Genomic DNA, 21,831 nt, shown 5'->3' on the forward strand with positions numbered 1-21,831 from the left:
GTGCTAGCTCCCATCCAGTTAGTGCACTAAAAACAGATGTGTAGTCATGACAGAACAAGCAACTGGAGGAGCTAAGCAATGGAGTACATAACTATCTTGGCTGAAATTATACTCGGAGCAGTTAGTCCATCCTGCCCCATATGCTACCATAGCTACTTCTGTTTTCACCATATTGGCTCAAGCAAAGCTGTAGTTACATTGGTCTGAGCTGGAAATTACCTCTTCAAGCTTCACTGTTGGCATACTTTTAGTGTGCATTTTTACAGTGTAAGTTAATCCACTTCCAAAGGCACTTTTTCTCGCTAGGCAGACAAACTCTTATTGCTCTCCCTTTCTTGGCAATGGGTGGTACTCATGGAATCATTTGGAAAACCCGTCCATTTCAATTAGATGACTAAAATGAGAGCTGATCTCATTCAAAACACTAGCCCTTTATGTGTACTCATCAGAAGGGATGAACTAGTGAAAGAAGAAACACTCTGCTTTGAGATCAACAGCGAAGGATAGAAAAGACCTAGATTTCAAATGTTGCATTTAGGAAAGTGTCACTTTTCCACACAAGTGTATATATTTTAATGCAATTTCAGATTATATCTAGTAATTTTTATGGCAATAACATATTAGCTACCCTAGAAAATGTTCAATCTCATGGCCTCCTTTCCAGCTTGTTTAGCCCAGCATTCTTAGGTATACTATATTAGTAAAGAAACAGAAAAGCAGGCATCAGAAATTAGGTCTCAGGGAGGGTGATGAAATACAGGTTGCCCAATTTTACCTGGAATTCCTGGAAACCAACTTGCAACTGTATACAAAAAATAAACTATATTTATCTGAGTTTTATTTACACACACAAATCTTTACTACTATAATCCAAAATCAACTATTTTTCTCATTTATTTCAATATACAAATTTTATTCTAGTGTTAACTTCTCTTATAAATTGCCTGTAAAGCAGGGGAAAAAATCCAGCCTTTATGGATAACAATACACATATAGCGTTCCATGGAAAAATTCCAGTATTTTCCTTTGGTATAGGTTGAATTTTCCAAGATATGTAGGGGATTTAGACACAGATCACCACTGAATTTCAATCCTCATGGCAGCTTAAAACCTCAATTACAGATAAAGACCTTTCATACAAAGTAAACAAATTTAATTCATTTTGCAAAAGCAAAAGAGATACTTGTGTTATATTTCATGTGTTCAGTTATGATATGGCTGTCAATGCTATTTCAAATTTAATTTCAGCTGACTGCTATTTACTGTATAAGTAAAATGTTTACATCAAAACAAGCGTTCTACTTTCTTCCCTATTCAGTTTTATTACAGCTAAAGATCATCATCTCTTCCAGTATTAACTCTATATACACATACATATATACACCGTGTGCTCAACTGCACAGAAGAGAAATTAGATTGGTTTAATCCAAGATACAAAACCAGCTACTGAGCAAAAATTGTATAATATACAGGCAAGATATCTTTTATGAGATGCCCAGTTCAGGATATATAATGCAGCAATGTGTCACCTATTCATCAAAATATTTCTTATATGTTAAAAGGCCAACAGTTAATACTGTGGGACAGATACTGGCCTGTTCCCCTCCTTTATGCTTTTTAGGCAAAGAAAATGGAAAAACAACCAACCAGTAACTCCTCTATTGAGGATTCCTCTCGTGTGAGGTAGTCCTCAATGAGCACAAAGGTTCTTATGTCTTCCTCTCTCCAGTAGATATATCAAAACTAGAAGAGTAGCTGAAGAACATTGCTTTGCAGCTACCCCCAACAAACTGTTGCCAGTTAGCAAGTTAAAGAAGCCTACAATGATAACCAAACAGGAGGAAGGTGTAACAGGCAACTTTTGGGAGGTGACAAGTATCAGAGGGCTAGCCAAGTTAGTCTGTATCTTCAAAAATAAGCAATAGTCCTGTGGCACCTTATAGACTAACATAAGCTTTCAAAACATAAGCTTTTGTGGGCAAAGACCTGCTTCATGAGATGCATGAGTGGGGGGTTGCAGAGGAGGGTTTAAATATGTGGGCTTATGAAAAGGAGGGAGTCTCAGTTAACGGGAGGACCAGAGTTGATGAGGTTTGTTCAGTATTGAGCACGTGGGCCCATTATCAGCAGTTAATGCGGAGCTGTGAGCAGAGTTGGCACCGAGGTTTGTTACAGGCATTGGTTCCAGGTTTAGAGTTACTTAAGAGTTTCCTCTTGATGCTCACACCTCCACGTTAGCTACTGGTAATGGGCCACATCCTCCCTGACTGAGCTGACCTGATTTCTCCTCTCGAGCTATGTCTACCCTGGGACACTGTAGAAATAGCTTATTTTGATGTAGCAAAATTGAAATAAGCTTACTTCAACGCACAGCATCCACACATCCTCTGGGGCTGTTGCTGTCGACATAGGAAAGCACTACATCAAAATGGCCCCACAGGGGAGCATCTACTATACAAAAGCAGCCCCGATCGGAATAAGGGGGTAGGAAAGCCTGCAGACGGGGTCACAGGGCAGACTAGCCCTTCCGGCGCCACAGCAAGCCACTCCCCCAAAAGGCCCCTCCCAGACACACACGGCCTGCACAGCACAAGGTCCACAGAGCCGACAACAGTTTGTAGACCCTGTGCACGCAGCATATACCCCCAGCTGCTGCTGCTCCGCAAAGCCCTCAGGGCCATCTCCCAGGCAGGGGCCACCCTGCTCAGCGCCGCGCAGTAGGCCACCCAGCACCTCCTGGAAGACAAGCTCTCCTCCTTGGGGGATGAAAGAGCTGCCCCAGACCATGATTGGGCCCTCCCAGCCCACCCCCCGCTGGGTGCACCAACAGCTATGGAGGTACCCTACCCGCATGGAGTGGTGGGAGCGCCTGGTCCTCGAGGAGTGGGACAATGACCACTGGTTCCAGAAATTCTGCATGCACCGGCAGACATTCCTCGAGCTCTGCCACTGGCTCACTCCTGCCCTGCAGCACCTGAACACCCCATGCAGCGTGCCCTCACCGGCAAGAAATGGGTCAGTATCGCTGTCTGGCCACAGTTTGGTGTGGGCAAGGCCACTGTTGGGGTTGTCATCATGGAGGTAAGGAGGCCTGGGAAGGGACTGGGGTATGGGCTGTGCGAGTGGAGGGGGGACTCCAGGGAAGAGCCGAGGGGCAGCTCCAGGGGGGCGGGGGGGGAGAGCAGGCACACCCCTCACAGGTGCTCATGTCCTCCCTCCGCAGGTGGCCCATGCACTGAACACTCTGCTGCTCCACAGGCTCGTGTGGCTCGGGGACCTGGATGCAGCCATCGCGGGGTTTGGTAGCATGGGGTTCCCCAACTGCTTCGGGGCACTGAACAGGACCCACATCCCCATCTGCACCCTGGAGCACAGCAGAGGACACTTCCTGAACAGGAAGAGCTACCACTCGGTGGTCCTTCAGGACATGGTGGACAGCCGGGGCTGCTTCCAGGACATATATATGGGCTAGCCTGGCAGCATCCAAGACACCTGCTTTTTTAGGAACTCAGGCCTGGGCCGCCGGCTGGAGGTGGGCACTTACAACCCCCATAGGGAGATCCCTCTGGGGGACACCACCGTACCACTCTGCCTCATGGCAGATGCGGCCTACTCCCTCCAGCCCTGGCTTATGTGCCCCTACACAGAACACCTCTGCGCCAGCCAGGAGGGGTTCAACACCCGGCTGAACCATACGTGCCATGTGGTTGAGCGGACTTTTGGCTGCCTCAAAGGCTGCTGGAGTTGCCTCCTCACCTGCCTGGACATGAGCTCCCCAACATCCCCCAGGCTCTGGGCGCATGCTGCGCACTCAACCTGGTGGAGAGCAAGTGGGAGGCCTTCGTGCAGGGCTGGGCTGTGGAGGCTGGCAAGGCCCACCCCCAGCCAGCTGCTGCCCCGAGCCTCCAAGCTGACCACGAGGGGATCCAGGTCCAGGAGGCCCTGTGGGCCCATTTCGACCAGGCTGTGGGGTGAGCGCTGACAGGGCCCTCCCGGTGGGCCACTCACTGCCCCCCGCAACATACTACTGTGCCCTGAGAGCACACAACAACATGTTTTTGTTTTAAAAATTAACCTGAAAATTACTGAAACCAACAAAAACTATTAATATTTTTAAACAGGAATGGGGGAACTATGTACATTGGGGGGGACAGCTACTAAAGGGAAGGACACGATAACAATGTACAACAAGGAGGGAACTATGTGCAAAGGAGGGGGACCTGGGTGGCCCAGTCCTTGGCCCCCTTCCCTACTGTCCAGTGCCTGGCATGGGGGGGGAAGGGGCGTGACCCACACCTGGGCCAGAGACCCTGTGGAGGCTGGGTGGGGGCTGGGAGGACTATCAGGTATGGCAGGGCCAGCTCCTGAGCCCCATGGTCCTCCTCCTTGGCGGGCTCCAAGGCACGTGGAAGGCACCAGGGAGGGATGGCGGCTAGAGCAGCGGGGGGGCAGCGGCATCCGCTTGACGATCCCCTCCACAGTCCTGGCGATTTGCTCGACAGTCCGCATGAAGGACCCCTAGGCCTCCAGGAGCCAGGCCAGAGATTGCTCCTGCAAGTGAAGCCGGCGCTCCTCCACATGCAGGCAGCTGACACCTTCACCTGGCGCCAGAGGATGGCGAGGACTTGGGGATCAGTGGCCACCCTCAGCTGGCTCCGGCGGTAGTGGGCTCGTCCCGGGGCCGATCTCTGCTCCATCGCCTGGCTGCCATGGCGCATCACCACCAGCCGGTTGTCCAGCACAAAGGACGCGGCACCAGCGCTGTTGTGGCCCTCAGATGGTGTGGCTGTGGAAAAGAGCGGGGAAAAGTGAAGACACGAGTTAGCCCGGGCCCTGACCTGTGACCCATGCCCCCCACCCCTCCAGCTGCTAGATCCCCGTCCCATCCCCCAAGATGATGGGTGTGGTGTCCCTGTGGGTGACCGCCTTCAGGGGTTCTGCTCCCCCGCACCCAGGGATGGGACGTGATGCTGTCCTAGGGGGCAAGTGCTGACGAGCTCTGGGGGCCATGCCGCTGCTGTCCCTGGCTGTGTCGTGGTGGGCTGGAGTCAGCTGGGTGTGTGGGGGGCCCTGGTTGTGTCCCTTGCCCCTGCCCCTTAACCTGGGGTACATACCTGACAGTCCACTCCCATGGTCAGGGGACACCTGTCGGGTGGATGCCCTGCTGGAGCTGCAGGAGGGGAGGTCAATCAGGAGACCCCCATCGCTGGAGCCCTCCTCCTTCGCTGTCCCAGGGGTGGGCTCCTCTGGGGGCCCCTGGGGTGCAGGGCTGGCCTCCAGGCCGGACTCCAGCTCTGGGGCCTGCTGGGGCTCATCAGCCAAGGTGTCAAGGGTGGCCTGGGGGGAGGTGGTGTATCGGGGGCTCAGGATCTCCCTGAGCTCCCTGGAAAAGGGGCAAGTGGCGGGGGCGCCAGACCAGCTGGCCATGTCCCAGGCCCGGGCATAACCCTGCCACAGCTCCTTGACTTTACTCCTGACATGGTCAGGAGTGCAGACAGGGTGACCCCAGGCAGCCAGGCCCTTGGCCAGCCAGACAAACGCATCTGCATTCTGCCGCTTGCTCCCCATTACCTGGAGCACCTCCTCCTTGCCCCAAAGCCCCAGCCTCTTCCCTGACTGGACAGCTGGGGGCCCTGAGGCGTGTGTCCTGGGAGCACTCAGAGGGTTGGCTGGCTGCCATGGGTGCTAGGTGGCGGATTGGGGCATCTGGAGGGCATACAGGGTGTGCACGTCTGTGCTGCTGCTGCCTGCACGCTCTCAAGCTTCCTGCCACAGGAAATCCAGGGGTGTGGCGCTTTAAGGGCTGCTGCATATGGCAACTCACTTACAGCCCCGCAGAGGCTGGACAGAGCATCTCAACACCTCAGCTGATGGCCGCCATGGAGGACCCCGCTATTTCGACCTAGCGGGACGCAGATCGTCTACACATGTCCTACTTCGATGGTGCACATTGAAGTAGGGCGCTATTCCCCTCTTCTGATGGGGATAGTGATTTCAATGTCCTGCCACCTTATGTCGATTTCAACTGCAAAATAGCGCATGGCTTGTGTAGACCTGCTGTGCGCTATTTCAAAGTTGGGCTAGCCATTTCGAAAGAGCCAGCTAGTGTAGACGCGGCTTTGATGTTTATAACTCCACATTAACTGCTGATAATGGGACACATCCTCCATGACTGAATAGACTTTGTCAACTCTGGCCCTCACCTTGACCGAGACTTCCTCCTTTTCATAAGCCCATATATTTAAACCCGCCCCTGGAACTCCCCACTCATACTTCTGATGAATCAGGTCTTTGCCCAGGAAAGCTTATGCACCAAAACATCCATTAGTCTATACAGTGCCACAGGACTTCTTGTTGGTTTTGGGAGGTGCTCAGTTTCTCTTCCGAAACCTTTTCCAGGCTACCTCTTGGCAGAAAGGGAGCCATCCTTTGTATCTATCCTGCTCTTTTCTCTGAGTGTCCCCCAGGTAGCAGGTAGCCAGAAAATGGAGTAACCAGATACTCTCCCCTTCCCTTGTGATTTGATGCAGCAAGGAAACAGTTTAGCAGCTGCAATATGAAGAGAGAATGGTTACTCACAGCATGCTTAGTTCTTGCCAGAGATGTTCTCATGGCTACAGGAAGCAGCACCCTGTTCTATTGCTCTAGAATGATAAGATTTATTTTTATTTTCACTAAAGGGCAAGATTCTGGGAACAGACTTCCCAGTCATCAACTAAAAACAGAGCTGCATGCTGGACACCATGTTGCCCTATATATACTCTGCATGTTTTTGAAAATATGATGCAGTATGGACAGAGCTATCCTGTCCACAAATTACCTTCTCAAACAAAGGATCCTAATATAATTAGGTATGCTAATTTTAAGGGATGCAGTTCATTTTCATTGGTGCTGAATTATTATGATACAAAGAGAATATGAGGTGGCCTGTTAATTCCAAACAGACTGGTAAAGAGACTAATAAAGCAGATTAAAAGAAAGTCTATACAACAAACATCTAGTACAGACAATGAAATTATTTCAAACTTAATCCCACATGAAGAAAATTACCACTTTAAACTAGAATATAAATCAAACAAAACATTACCTAATTCAAAAATGAATAGAAAGGAATGGTATTGTGCATCCAGATTCCCCCCCCTCCCCCTCCCACAGGAATAGGATATTTAAACTTTGATTTCTTAGCTAATGCAACCCAATTTGCTGAAATGCTATGCGATACAACTCTGACAATTTATTAAAAGCCATGGAATTAGTAGTCCAACCACATCAATTATGAAGCCATTTTGAACCGAGTGGTTTCAGTCCTGTAGACTGTAAGACATGTCAAATTCTCAAACTAAGAGTTTAAATATGGCCTCCATTTCTTAAACTAGAGAAATTATTTTGTGAACCTTCAGAGCTATTGGCCTAGGAATAATTATACAATAAAAGCTATTACCATCTTTATTTGGTAGAATGTTTTTAATTTTAACCTTATGTAATTTGGCTGTAGAGCTATGTGCAACATCTGCAAAAGGAAGCTACTTTTAATATATGACCATTTAAAAAAGTTAACAATATTGTCTTTTAATCACATTTCTATTATTGGAAAGAAAAGGTTTATTTTACACCAAAGTGCAAAAAACTGTGTTCATAGATAAGGCAATGTATTTAAACTTCTTTATACACAATAGTCTCAAGTAAAAATAATTAGACTAAATATTGCAAAATAGTGTGATGCACAGAATAAAGCAATGATAGAGTATTTGTTTTTCAAAAACAGATTCAACAAAATGAGCGATATGGTGTATTTTTTTCCAGAAAGTGTATGAGACAGAAATATTTTGTTTTTAAAAAGAAGGTATCAGTGGATGCCAGTCACCATAAAATCTGAACTGCTCTGTTTATTAAAAGCCCTGACATGGTTAAAAACAACAAAAAAAACCCACTAGTAATGAAGTGCAAAGCAAAGCTACACGAGTCATTCTACATCTTGTTTGTTATACTGGTTTAGCCTTCTGCTTCACACTTATGAAATAAAACACACAAAGTATGTGAGAAAGTTTTATCATTTTTAGAATCAAAATATCCCTTAAAATATTTACATTGTACAGTAAAAAGGATAGCAAAACACAAGATAATGTACAAGCCTAGGTATTCAAGTTTTTGAAGCATGAAAAATTATGGGAAAATGAACTGACTAGTAACAAATCAGTTTAGAGAATATAGTTTAAATTTTTTTCTTATTAAAACAAGTGCAGTTTAAAGCAATGAGATTTGGACAGCTCAGCCTTCTAATTTGTGATCACAAACTGTTTCAGATGCTTGGAAAATATCCAATAACTGGAAATACTGCTAAATTATTTTACTGTATTACTGAACCATAAAAAAAACTACACATCATTTAACATATGTTGTATTTTGTGTTGCAATGTATGAGTGATACTAAGACTCTGCTGCAATTCTCAAAAACAGTGCAATTTAAAAAACAAGGCTATTTTGTGAAATTCATCTTTTACCGGAGCATCTTAAAACAGAAGAGAGCACAAATTACTAAAGGCAGTACCTATAATGCATACTTGACTAAAGCCAACTTCTTCAACTAAGAAATTTCAAAGCCTTTATTGCATATTAATAAAAGAAATCTTTAAAATTCTGAATATACAGCAATGTAAAATTTTGAAAAATATTAAACTCCTATTTCTAGGGATAGTTGGTATAATGTAAAAGAAGATGAGTATTGGTACACAGCTTTGTACCAAAACACAGACTTGTTTTTGCAAAACACCAACACTCAATAAAAAAGGATGGCACAACCCTAGCAGGCATTTTTACAAAATTTTAGGATACATCTAACAGTTATTTAAATAGGATTTTGAAAGACTGCCTGCTCTTTTTACCTTTTGCTTTTAGTTCTGTCATTGTGGTCCCTATCTTTGTGATGTCTGTCACTGCTCTTTTCATTTTCTCGTTCTCTGTGTCTCTCCCTACTTTTCTCCCTCTCTTTATCCTTTTCATTAGAATGTTCTTCACTTTTAGGTTTATCTACCTTTTTCTCTGCATTTCTACTCTCCTTAGAGGATTTTCCTTCAGATCCCCGATCACTGTGTGAAAGTCGTAACCTCTCTTTGTCTCTATGCTCTTCATCTCTGCTTTTTTTCTCTCTTTCTTTTTCCTGGTTTCTGTCTTTCCGTCTATTCCTTTCAGAATCTTGTTCCCAGTATTTTTCACTGTCCCGCTCTTTTTCATGTCTGTCTTTCTTTTGGTGGTGGGATTCACTATAAAACCTCTGTCTATGCTGATCGCCTTTTCCCCTACTGAATCCTCTCTCTAAATGTTGTTCTTGTCTGCCCCAAGGGTCACTATGACGTCTTTCTGGTCTCTTACTGTCTTTACTCTGATAAAAGTTTTCTGGCCCTGGAAATATTGATTGTTTATGAGGCAGTGATGGCCCTTGACCAAGGGGTCCAACATAATGTGGTGGCTGACCTGTCAAATGAACAACGGGTGGCCATGGCAGCATAGGATTTTGAGCAAAACCAAAACCTGGAGGAGGAAGAAGTGGAGGTGGTAGATGAGGAGGAAATCCAAACATGGGATTGTTCTGGGGAGGGAAGTTAGGAGGTGAAAGTGTTTGAAACTGAAATCCAGGTAGATTCGATTTCATATGTTGAAAATTGTGCTGTTGAGGTCTTATTGGTGAGAAGTTTCCACTTACAACAGGGCTAGGGACCTTGGAAGTGAATTCAGAATTAGAAGAATTTTCGTTTTCAAAATGAGATGAGGTTGTTGCTGGTCCTCTTCTAAATGAGTGCACCGTTTCAATATTTTTCATTGGTGTATCTTCCTGTAAGTGTTTTGTTTCTTCCAGCTGTGAAGTACATAAATTATCTGTTTTACTTGGAACAGAAGTACATTGCGCCTCACATGTTTGACTACCACTTTGATAAACACTTAAGCCCTTTTCTCCAGATTGTGTATTCTCTATCTCCATTTGCTCACTTCCAGAGAGGTCAGATTGTGTATTTTGTCTTTCTTCATGTTTGTTAGTGTCCTCCTCCTTATTTTCTGAAGAATTAATCTGCTGACTTCGTCCAGCTGCTTGTCTTGGGTCCCTTTTAAGATTAATAAACTGTGGAGACTTGGAAGTATTAACAGGCATACATTCAGCTGAACCTATGTTAACATTGTTATCACTTCCTTTACCTGCATTTGATGAGGAAAAGGAGGAGCTAGAATTTGCGATTCTTTTGCTGTCTTCCAAAACATTCTCTTTGTCATACAGCTGCCACTTTGGCTCATCTTCTTTACAATCCTCAGGTTCCTTGCTCTGTGACTGAATGGATAAGTTTGCTAAAAATGCTTCTGTAGAAACATCTGGTGGTTTTCCCTTAAGACTAATCAGAGTTCCTGCCATTCCAGCTGAACTTGATGTCCCTGCAACTGGCATATCCACAGTTACAGCAGATTCTTGTGGATCATCTAGTCTAGCCTTAGATTCTGTCGCTTCAGCAGGTCCTTCATCATTTTTTGTTTCTTCTTTTAAGTTCATTTGCTCATCTAATAAAGGTATTTCTTGACTAGCACATTGGTCCACCTCTGACTGATGATGTTCATATAGTTGCCCTGTAGTACCCAAAAGACTTTGAAGAATATCATCTACAGGCAGTGGTTTATTTGCTAGCTCAAGAGTAGAAGGCTGATTTTCCCATCCAACCAGAACTCCAGGAAGAAATCTCAGTGGCTTTGGTGGTTCATGTTTGATGTTTTCTACTACAGGTTCAGTAACTGTTGGCATTTCTTCTGTATTAGATTGCTGAGTCTTATTTCTCTGCTTATGTAACACAGTTGTGAAGGAATTAAAAAAATCATTTTCTTCCTCCTCCTCTTCTACTACTACTTCAGCATTAGACACATCTGGTTTGTTTGGTTTGCTTTTTTTTTCTGGTGGCAAGTTACTGGGGGAACTTTCAGGGATGTCATCCACAAGGCTGCTGCTAGCACTAATCTGCCTCTTCATTTTTTGGCGGATTATCAAACCCAATAATAGATTTGGTCGATGTATTTCAATCCCTGCATAAAAATACAAAAGCAGTAAGTGAAATACATTTGCCTGGAGAATTGTAATAAAAGAATATTTGTGTGTCTATAGTATTCTCTGGGTGCCAACAGCTCCGCAGCCCCTCTGACACAAGATAGCTGTTCTGTGTGACCAATTAGTTACACTGCTACAAAAACATAGCAAGGACTGCTTCCTAGTATGCTCCTTCTGGCACCTAAGGGTAATGTGTATTTTAAAGGCATAAGGCAACCACAAACAGCTGCACAAGCAGTGCACCTGATCTTCACGCCATTGCCTCATAGCAGACAAATTCCACCCATAAGGTAGTGTGTTTGGGATAACTTAGGTTCTCAGAAAAAAGGAGGTTTTCTTTTAGCTGTACGAGTCAAACATAAGGGCAATGATAATAAAAGCTTATCAAAGTCTAAAGAACAATGCACCATATTAAAACGTAGCAAAACGTTTAATTTTGGATATTTTTAAATACATCTAAAATGAGCAAAAGGAATACTGAAATCCAGAAGGACTGACTTAAATATAGATAATGGATTTCCACAATCAAAAAACAGAAACAAGGTCAATATCTTGCTTTCATATTTAAATGAATTTAGTCCAGGGAAATCTTTCCAAATAAAAAAAGCATACTCTGAAATATCATGGGTTAGATGTCATTACAGCAGAAAGTGCATATAAAAGCCACCTTGACTAGTTACTTGGGGTTTTCCCCAACTCAAAGTAGAGGTAGGTGACCTTTCTTTGGCATGAACTCCCCTTTCCAGGGCTTCAGTACAATCAGGCTGGCCAAGCAAAAGCAGGTACAGCTGGAGCAGTGTTTTCACTAAGAAAACTGAATATAAAAATAGCATGACAAACAGGATATTTTTTCTAAGTGAAAATGTCAAGATTCTTCTAAAGACTAACCATAAAGAAAAGAAGTATATATTTTTAGGTTGGCAAACCCTTGCTACTATATAAAAGAAGTAAAACTTAAAATGCCTGACTTGGAATACAAAATCTAAGTATACAATTTGTCATTCTTGTAACTAGCAGTCATACCTACTAGTGCCTTGATGCTTTCAGTGAAGAATTTCTCACACATTTCACTTTAATAATGTTCCAATTGAGATTTATTTTGATTTTTGTATGTGCAAGGATTCACAATATTAACGTCCAAAATAAAGAAGTGAAACAAAGACGTTAAAGGGAAGAGTTCCTGGTTGTCTTACTGCACATTCTACACCCTACTACCATTGCCACAAATGTGTCAAAGGGAACAGAGAATCACAGTACCAGAAGGTACCATGAAAGGTGTTTTAGTTCACTGCCTTGCATTCCCGGCAGGACTAAGTATTATATTCTAGACCAGTGCTTCCCAAACTAATTTGGCCATGGAACACTTTTGGGCTTGGAATATATTGCTGGAACACACACATGCTGGTTGGTAGAGGGGGAGGGAGGAGGGTTTTATACTGAAAAATAGATACATGTAAAGGTAAATTTAAAAGTTAGTTTTTATTTAAGATACTTTATTTCACAAAACAAAAAACAAGAGAAAACCATCTGAATGAACAACTAATGTCCTTCTGATAGGAGGATGATTGGCAACAGTATAATGGAGTATAAAAATTAAAAGTACAAGCCCAAAAAAAACATCAATGTTACAGCCAAAAGACAGATTGTTAGTGGTACTCTTTTGTGCAAAAATAGAAAGGACAATATAGTTTAAAATACTGTTCCTTAAAGTTTAAAGACATGTGTATGAAAAATATAAAACAAATTAGGTATGGAAATTTTTTTTTTTTTTTTATAAATTTGTTATTTTTACAGAAAACTATTGGAAAATAAAAATAAGTAACATTTGACAGATTGTTTTAATGGGAAGAGTGTTTTTTGCATCTTTTGATTACAAATCTGCTTAATAGACAGAATAGTGCTGGAAAGTTGGATCCTTAAATAAGGTGAGGCATCACCTGATTTCTCGGAAAACAACTCATGCCGAAAAAATCCAAATCAGCTCTGATTATTTTGGCACGAGTCGAATAACACCACCTATGTTGTTATGAATGTATTCTGAACATTAATGTACCTACAATCTAAATATTAAATACTTTATTTTTCATACACACAATTTCATATTTAATATTTTAGAAGGAAAAATATTACCAGCATCAAAAATTTTCATGAAAAACCTCTTCATATTCCATGGAACAAAGTTTGGGAAAACACTATTCTAGACCATTTCTGATTGGTGTTTGTCTATCCTGCTCTTAAAAGCTTCAAATGCCGGATTCTGCAACTTCCCTCCTCAAATGTTTGTAAATAAAATAATTAAAAAGTTAAGAATGAAAGACAGTGCATAGAAAAACTAAGTCCTTTCAAGATCTTGCATACGAAAAACCCCTCTCTTTATCCAGTGCACTATTTTTAATCTTCACTTCTCATCTCTTTAGTCTGTAAAGTTTTGATGGCAACGAATGTCTTGTCATTAGTATGCTAAGTATCAAATGCATTCTGAGTGCTGAAAAATGTTACGTAAGCGTGGATTTAAACTCAAAGTGAGTGTGAATAAACCTCTTTCAGAAGTCACTTTGCACTACACTATTCACGAAGCTGTCTGAAATATCAGATCTCCTCCCATCTTCCCCCTTCTCCTCCTGCCACGTGGCAGGGGGCTTTAAATGTTAATTACAAGACTTTTTGCACTAAATATTTAAACACATTAATCCAAATAATCGCATGGGTTGGAAACTGGTTTCCAATGTCTTACTAGGATGATCAATAATGTCATTCAAATAATTACATATACTACTCAATTTACCCAAAACTACTGATGTAACTTTAAACACTGAAGTTTAATTTTCCGGTACATTTAGTATTTCATTCATGAGGGGTGTGGGGGAGGAAACGTACGTTACCAAGTCCTTTATTACACTTACCAGGTCCATCAAAAGGCATAAGATGATGTGGAATTTTGTCTGAGGAACCTAAAGGGATAAGATACAAATCCTTCACTTGTTTCATGTTATTGGCGGCTACACCATAGCGCTTCCTGCTGCTGAAGTACGCAAACAGCAAAGCATAGGAAATCTGATCCTCTTCAGTTACCGGGGTGAAACGAACTACACAAATTTCCTGTTTAAAAAAGGAAAAAAGGTAGTGTGAAGCTTTTAAAAAAATTTAAGTACATTTTAATATTGATTGGTCTTCATATACACATGCAATTTGCAGAAAAGACTAAACCACTGATTAGAAGACAGAAGAGATGACAAGTGAGAAATGGAAGAGTAAGACACAGCGAAACAAAAAGAGTGTTTCTGAAGCACTGAGAAAATGAGAAGCTTCCAAAAAGAACTGTACATGACAAAATTATGTTCTCTTAGTCTGCTGATTCTTATACACCACCTTTGTAGTATGTGTGCCAAATTTTGAGTATTTTAAATTTCATTCTACAAACACTCCTTAGGAAACTGAAAGCAGTTACTCATGTGTGCACTAACGATGGTTCTTTGAGATGTGTCCCCATGGGTGCCCCACAGTAGGTGCCAGGCTCCCCCCGGCGCCGCAGATCGGAGATTTCCAAGATGTACCTCATCGGATCGCGCATGCACAGATGCGCACTGGTCCTTCATGTGCTTACGGTCACATGCGCAATCCAGTCCACACCAGTTCCTCTCAACAGTTCTGCTTTATATTTTTCAGGGGCAGCCGAGGCGGTAGTTGGAGGCACTGGAGTAGACCGGATTGCACACATGACCTTAAGCACACGAAGGACCAGTGTGCATCTGTGCATGTGCAATCGGACAAGATACAGCTGCTACTAGTCCGTAGATAGGATTCGGCAACCAGTCCATGCTACAGATAAGCAGGCCTCAGTGGCGGCTGCTCTCCTCCCTCCTCCTCTTTTTTTTTTTTTTTTTTTTTTTAAACTATACACAGTAACTTTTAAAGAACAGTCTTAAGGAAAAGTTTTGAAAAGGAACTAGCAAATAGTAACAAGTAACAGTTTTATCTTTCTAAGCGTTGGAGCCGAAACGAAGTCCATCTGCAGCTGCTGGCAGTTGAGAGGAACTGGCTAGGACCAGATTGAGCATATGACCGTAAGCGCGCAAAGGACCAGCGTGCATGTGCGCGTGCACGATCCGACGAGATCCAGCTTGGAAATCTCCGATCTGTGGCACCGGGGCGAGCCCGACACCTTCGGTGGAGCACCCACAGGGACCAGATGAAGAAGAATAGTGTATTCTGCATCATTGCTGGTGCTTTTAAGATGCATCATTAACTACTATGGGGGAAAGACCAGAAACATAACACCAGGTATGAGGAAGGGAAAAAAGGAGGAGTTCCTTGTCCCTTATCCCTACAAGGTCATGTCAGAACCTCCTGACTAATGTCTGTATTGACTTCCACTGAGTAAAAACTGGAGAAAAGACAAGGGAGGAGCCACTAACGAACAGTGGGAAGGAAGAATAAAATGCTATTAACTCCAAGCATTGCTACAAAAAGATTTGGGCAACAAGCTGAGCCGCCTTATTCATCAGTTTTTGCCATGTATATGATGTCATACTATTTGCAACAAAGGAATATTCTAAAACATATATGCACAATATTGACATTGCAGAAGACAGGTAAAGTTATCTAATTAAAAGTATGCTCACCTTGGTCCCCGAAGCTTTTATTTTTTCTACATATTCCCAAACAGTGTGAGGTGATATCCTGCCACCTACTTGGATGCTATCTGGCAAGTCCTGTTAGAAAAGCAGATATATGATTTGAATCCACTGTATTTACTGAAATAGATTTCAAAATAATAAAGGCATTTAATTCCTAAGTCCTTGTATTATACATAATTAAGTGTATCAGCAGAAGTTATGCCACTTCCAAGAAAAGCTAGTTTGCATTAAATCCAGGTACTGGATGTTTCAATAAAACCCAATGTATAATGGAATGCACAGTATCTCTTGCACACACTTAAACCTGTTATTATACATGAATAACAAAAGGCATAAGTAAAAGACATTCAAAGCAGACTTCTATACAGGGTTGCTTGTATAATTCCGGGAGAATTAATTCCTGACTCCAGAGCAATCTTTTAATTAAAGATAATGTCATGTGATGAAACCTCCAGGAATACACGCAACCAAAACTCGCAACCCTACATAAAACGTGTAGCTGCTTGCAACTGCAAAATGCAGTTAGAGCGCTGACCAGGATTAATACCCCAATCCAGAAAAGACCGTAAGTAATTGTGGATCAGGGCCTAGGCTAATTAATATGTAATTTTAAAAGGCTAGAAGATTTTAAATTGAAACGATGTCTACAGAAAAGTGCACCTAATCTTCAATCATGCTTTTGTCACATTGGTGACAGAAAGCAAACCAATTTAGAGATGCCATTTCAAATTCAGAATATAAGTAAACACCGTATTGTTAAACTGAAAGAATTTGTAAAAGCTAAACTTAATTTTCAATACTTGCGTTATTTCCTTTGTGGTGTCTTTCATCTTAGACAATGAAAATTAATGACATTTCACATTTGATAATTGCCAGTTGTGCATTAAAACTAGAGTAACCTCTTTTATATCCAACATTCTATTACCCAAAACTCTCAGGTAACTGACTTTTTTACCATAAGTCAATTTTAATTACATTCACTATACCGATGGCAAAAGTAAATATAAATAAATACAGAATAAGTTTATATTATACAATACTAATGTTGGTAAATAAAGTACTCTGTATATATTTGTTTGTTCCTTAATTGCTAACCTTGTTTTTCTTTAGTGCTATTGATTGCTAGGTATACCTTTCTAGATCCAGAATATTTGAATATCCAGCAACCTCCCAGTCCTGGGGCTGCAGGATATGAAAGAGTTTACTTTAAATACTTGCATGGGAAGATTTTAGATGTTTTAAAAGAACTTATATTGACATTTAAAAAGACATCATGAGAAACTTCTGCTCAAGTTATATTTTGTAATACCTTGTTAGGTTTTTTCCCCACTACATCCTAAAATTTGGGTCAAATTTATCCTGGATTTTATTTAGAGTTAACTAAAATTATGTGTGTATCAGACAAAACACACATTTATCTGTGTTTATAGTTAAAAGTGACTGCCTTGTATGATGGCTTGATATTAGATGCATTGTCTCTGAAGGTTGGATTCTGTAATTAATGTTTATATTTGCAAATCTAAATGCAAAAGTTACAAAACAAAGATTGGAAAAAAAAAAGATAAGCATTCAAGTCAAGAAATGCTAAGGTTAAGCTTGCATGCATACCCTTCATGCTGCTACTACAGGCTGAACCTCTCTCATCCAGCACCCATGGGACGTGACTGGTGGAGGAGAGAATTTGCCCAACCACAGGAGGTCAATATCATCAAGCACATTACCACCTTTCACTGTTTACTGGGTTCTTAGAAGACATTTATGGGTAAACTACAACTAAATAACAGCACAGAACACCGAGAGCCAGGACTGCTGGCTGTAAACAAACTTTATGGAACTACTGGAAACATAGCCACTCATAAATGGTCATCTGGCTAAAAAAAAATCATGCCAGATTACAGATGCTGCCTGACAAGAGAGCTCCAAATTAGAGAGGTTCAACATGTATATATACATATGAAGCAATAGCATATACTGGGGCACCCCAGCTCTCCTACACCCTTTCCCCCTCTGCAGCATGGAACTCAATTGGTTTAATAGCTAAAGTCCTCCTGCTGCCCTGCCAGCCACTGTTAAATTAAATTGAGTTCTGTTACTTCAGCGCAGCGCAGCACAGCAGGGAGCTGGAGAAAGTCACAGTGGCAGTGATTGGAGCCGCAAATAGCTCCTTCAAGTTGTGGCTACAAGTTGCCAACCCTGTGCCTCGCAGCCAGCTTTCAAAATGGTGCTGTTGCTGGCTTCGCAGGCCAAATTTAAAGGCTCCATGGGTCGTATTCTGGCCTGCAGGCCATGTATTGGCCACTCCTGATTTATTCAACTTTACTCATTCCTCACCTCAGTGCAACTATGATACCTTTAATCTAATCCCAAAGTGTCAAAACAAATGAATAGTCTAAATTAAATTTTCATTCTTCATGGTAAATATAAATGCTTGACTAAGTATACAGTACCTCAGTTAAATATTCAAAAGAGCCAGAGACCGGGTAGGCCTTGATGACAAACTTTGCTACAGAAGGCATATTGATAAAACCTTTCCAGATGAAATTCAGTCGAGCCAGAAACAGAGCTTCACTTTCAATGGTACCAGGTGTCTCAGATCTAAAGAAAAACAGGGATTAAACAAAAGAAATAATGGCTAGACTGTGCCACCGATAAATATTTGCCATCAGGTAAATCTGTAGAACACTTGAAATCCACCTCACTAAAAGTAATTTGTGAATATTTGAGTTGTAGCATCTTTACAATCACAGAGTTATGGATTGGAAAGGTCACTAAGCGTGTCACAAGTTATTGCATTTCAGTTATGTTGTTGAGAATCATATGTAGCTGATAAGAGAAAGAGCTAGACATACTCTCTTTGACATGTCAAACAGCTTTTTATGAAGATGACCATTCTCTTTTCCTTGAAATCTTGTCCTTCCGTGACTTCCATAACTATGTCCTTTCTTAAGCAAATAAGTCGACTGCAGACATACAGTTCTAGCTACAGCAACTGTGTACCTAGAATTGATGTATCTGTGCTCGACTTACTTGGTCTTCCTTACTGAAGAAGATAGATGGGAGAGTTTTTTTCCCACGGACTGCAACCCCTGAGAGGTTGATTTTGCGCATCCCTACCAGATTCACAAAATTAAACCCTGGAAGATCGACCCTAAGCAAGGTGATCTTCTGGGCTAGTGTACACAACACCTTAGCTCTCCTACCTACACATCACCACTTTCGCTGACCAACTCTGCTTACATTACATACATGCCCAACATCTATAACACCACAATTCACACCACATTCCTCACCATTGCACTAGATGACAAAAATCTTAATTTCAAGGTCAGCAACATCAACACACATGCCTGTCAAGCACCACTGCATTGGTGAACTATATAGACCATTATTTTCCAATGAGAAAACAATGATAGAATTATGGTTTGCAATCATTATTTATACAAGAATATTACGTTTTACAGAGCTAGCTGATGCTTAACAAAAAATTTACATCATCAAGTATGTAAAAATGCATGAATTATAAATAGCCTTATAAAGTTAAAGGAAAATCAGTTAAGGAATTCCTAACAACTGAATCTCAAATCCCACAAATTAATCAAACCAAATCCTGAGAACTTGATTACCAAAAATGTTGAGCATACTCAAAAACCCTTATCAACTAGAGTTTCAGGTATTCAGCATTTCCAAAAATTGGACCCTGAATGAATATACTCAACATCAACACTTTATCTGATTAGGAAGGGTCTATATTAATCCTAGGATGACTAGGCAATCCCTCCCCTAGATCTATTATATTAGGGGATTTCAAAAAAAACTAAAGTTTCCAGCTGATTATAACTATCAGGAGAGAGAGAACAGTCACAGATAGCTGTGTTAGTCTGTAATTTCAGAAAAGTACAGATCTGAAGAAGAGGGTCTGTCCCACACAAGGTCACCACCTAATAAATTATTTTGTTAGTCTTCAAAGTGCTACATGAAAGTTTTGTTTTGAGAAGTGAGAGACACACAGACAGACAAGGGGGAAGAGCAGGTATCTCCAGGACAGCTAGAATCTAAGGCATATTTAATGTTAAACATCAAAAGTTGAAACCAACTCATATTTAGCTTTTCACATGAAAACCAATGCAAACTTTAACAAAGAGCTTTATCTTTCCACTTTATCATGTCACTTGCAGGCATGTTCCATCATCATTTTTAGAAAATGTACAGTGAATCAATTTAAGGATTAAAGAAAGAATATGGCAATTTGAAGTTTAGACTTTGAGGGTTGGAGATTTAATTGAAAATTCTTAGAAAAACAAATACCACTTTTGAAAATTTATATTTTTGCTATTTTGAAATATTTTGTAACAATGAAAGATCTGTCAAAGCCATGTCAGGTTACATCAAGAGAGATACAAAAAGCCAGTTAGTTACTTAGAGAAGCATTTGGACAGTTTGATCACTCTTTTGGGGCACACCAAATCCTCCGGGGTCCCCTGCTAGAGTTCTCCTGGAACTCAGCCCCAGCCCCAGAAATGGGCAGTGGAGAGTCCTCCAAACTGCCTAGAGTGTCTATGTGGGCCACAACCAATCAAAATTATGTGCTGCAGGGAACAGCCAGTCAGGGCTCAGCGGGCTAGTAGAAGAGCTGCAGAACCAGAGCGAATTCAACTCTTTAGTGGCTCAGCAGAAGATCTTGGGGGCCTGACCCAGCCAGAGAGGGTGAGACACTGCCCAACTAATTCAGTACCTAAACCCAAGGAGGACCACAGGAAAAGAAAGTGCTGGCTCCTACCCAACTCAGCTATGGAATGCTCACAAGAGGTGAATACACCCCACTACAATTACACAGCATTCTCTATTTTAGCTATTTAATGTTTTTACTCACATTACATTAATCTTAGCTTGACAGAACAATCGTAAGTTTTTTTTAATACAGATATCACAAGACGTTTATTATTACCTTGGGACAGATGAGAACGCTGGCTTTGACAATTCTTGTTTATCATCTTCTAATAATTCTGATGCTAAAATATTTGATGTCGCAGAAAGTGCATCTGCTATGTTTTCTGCTTCATTGTCTGACTGTTTACGTGCCACTCCTACAGACACTTTCACTTTTTTTGCAGAAAGGTCATCAATAGGTGGTGCCATTCGACCTTGAGAAAGTATTATAAATATTATTTTCTACTAATAAAGAAATGGTCTTTATCTGAAAATAGGAATAATCAATCAGATGCTAGCAAGCTGGATGAACTAAAACTGTGGTGTCCAATACATTTGCCACTCGCCACAGGTAGCAAACAGACACATTGGTATGGCGATTCCAGCTCTGGAACTGTATGGAAGTTTTAAATGAGACTCCGCCCACAGCATTCCCATGAGTGCTGACTGCCTGCTCATGCACATGCCACACCCTGGTGAGAAAAGCGCATGGCTGCTCTGGTTACCTCAGCCTGGAGGTCTCAGCTGCTCCAGCTGCTTCAGTGGCTTCAGCCCCATCTGCTCCAGAGAGTCACTGGCATTAATTTAGAATGGAGCACTGGGGCCATCTGGCTTTGGGGGAGGGGAAGGGCTGGGGGAAGGCATGGGCGGGGGTAGGGGGGACCTGTGGTGAATATAGGATGAAAACCACAAGTGTGGCTCTCTTTCAATTCCTATTGGACACCACTGAACTAAAGAAAAGCTGGAGCAGCAATGAAAAACATAAAGCTCACTTGAGGAGTTCCTTTAGTGTCCAGGCCCCCTATGAACTTTCATGCTGTCTGGAGGTCTTGCTGGCCCACAACTAACCAAAGTCAGATGTGAACCAATGCAGACCTTGACAGAATATTAGCTAACCAAGTAAGATCTTTCCTGACCTGCAGGGATGTTAAGGCCCCTCATAAAATAAAGAAGGAATGACAGGATAATAAATGAAGATGTTTTGTTCAAACCATAAGGTCACCAGTAATATGGAATACAGCTCTTTGTTCATGAAAGCTTGTTCTCCAAAATATCTGTTAGTCTGTAAGGTGCTTCTTATTGGGACTTCTTGTTGTTTAGTAACATGGAATGTAATATCTGTTTGCATCCATGTATAAAAGGAGAAGTCATACGATGAGCAACTTTGTACTGGTCTCAAACACAAACACT

At 41.9% G+C, this 21,831-nt stretch overlaps 1 protein-coding gene across 7 annotated transcripts in view; it reads right to left on the reverse strand.

Moving 5' to 3' along the window:
• Window positions 1-8,033: 8,033 nt before the first annotated feature.
• The window catches only part of PHF3 (PHD finger protein 3), a 76,841-nt gene continuing 63,043 nt past the window's right edge, over window positions 8,034-21,831 (reverse strand). For all 7 annotated transcript variants that reach the window (XM_074991092.1, XM_074991093.1, XM_074991098.1 and 4 more), the window contains 5 exons: window positions 20,660-20,855; window positions 18,162-18,309; window positions 15,700-15,789; window positions 13,981-14,176; window positions 8,034-11,055 (listed from right to left, as the gene is read on the reverse strand). In XM_074991092.1, the coding sequence (XP_074847193.1) occupies window positions 8,879-11,055; window positions 13,981-14,176; window positions 15,700-15,789; window positions 18,162-18,309; window positions 20,660-20,855 (2,807 nt within the window). In that variant the 3' untranslated portion in view covers window positions 8,034-8,878. The remainder of the gene's footprint in view (window positions 11,056-13,980; window positions 14,177-15,699; window positions 15,790-18,161; window positions 18,310-20,659; window positions 20,856-21,831) is intronic.

This window comes from Carettochelys insculpta, chromosome 3 (assembly GCF_033958435.1).
Source record: "Carettochelys insculpta isolate YL-2023 chromosome 3, ASM3395843v1, whole genome shotgun sequence".
In the NCBI taxonomy this organism is placed as follows: domain Eukaryota; kingdom Metazoa; phylum Chordata; order Testudines; family Carettochelyidae; genus Carettochelys; species Carettochelys insculpta.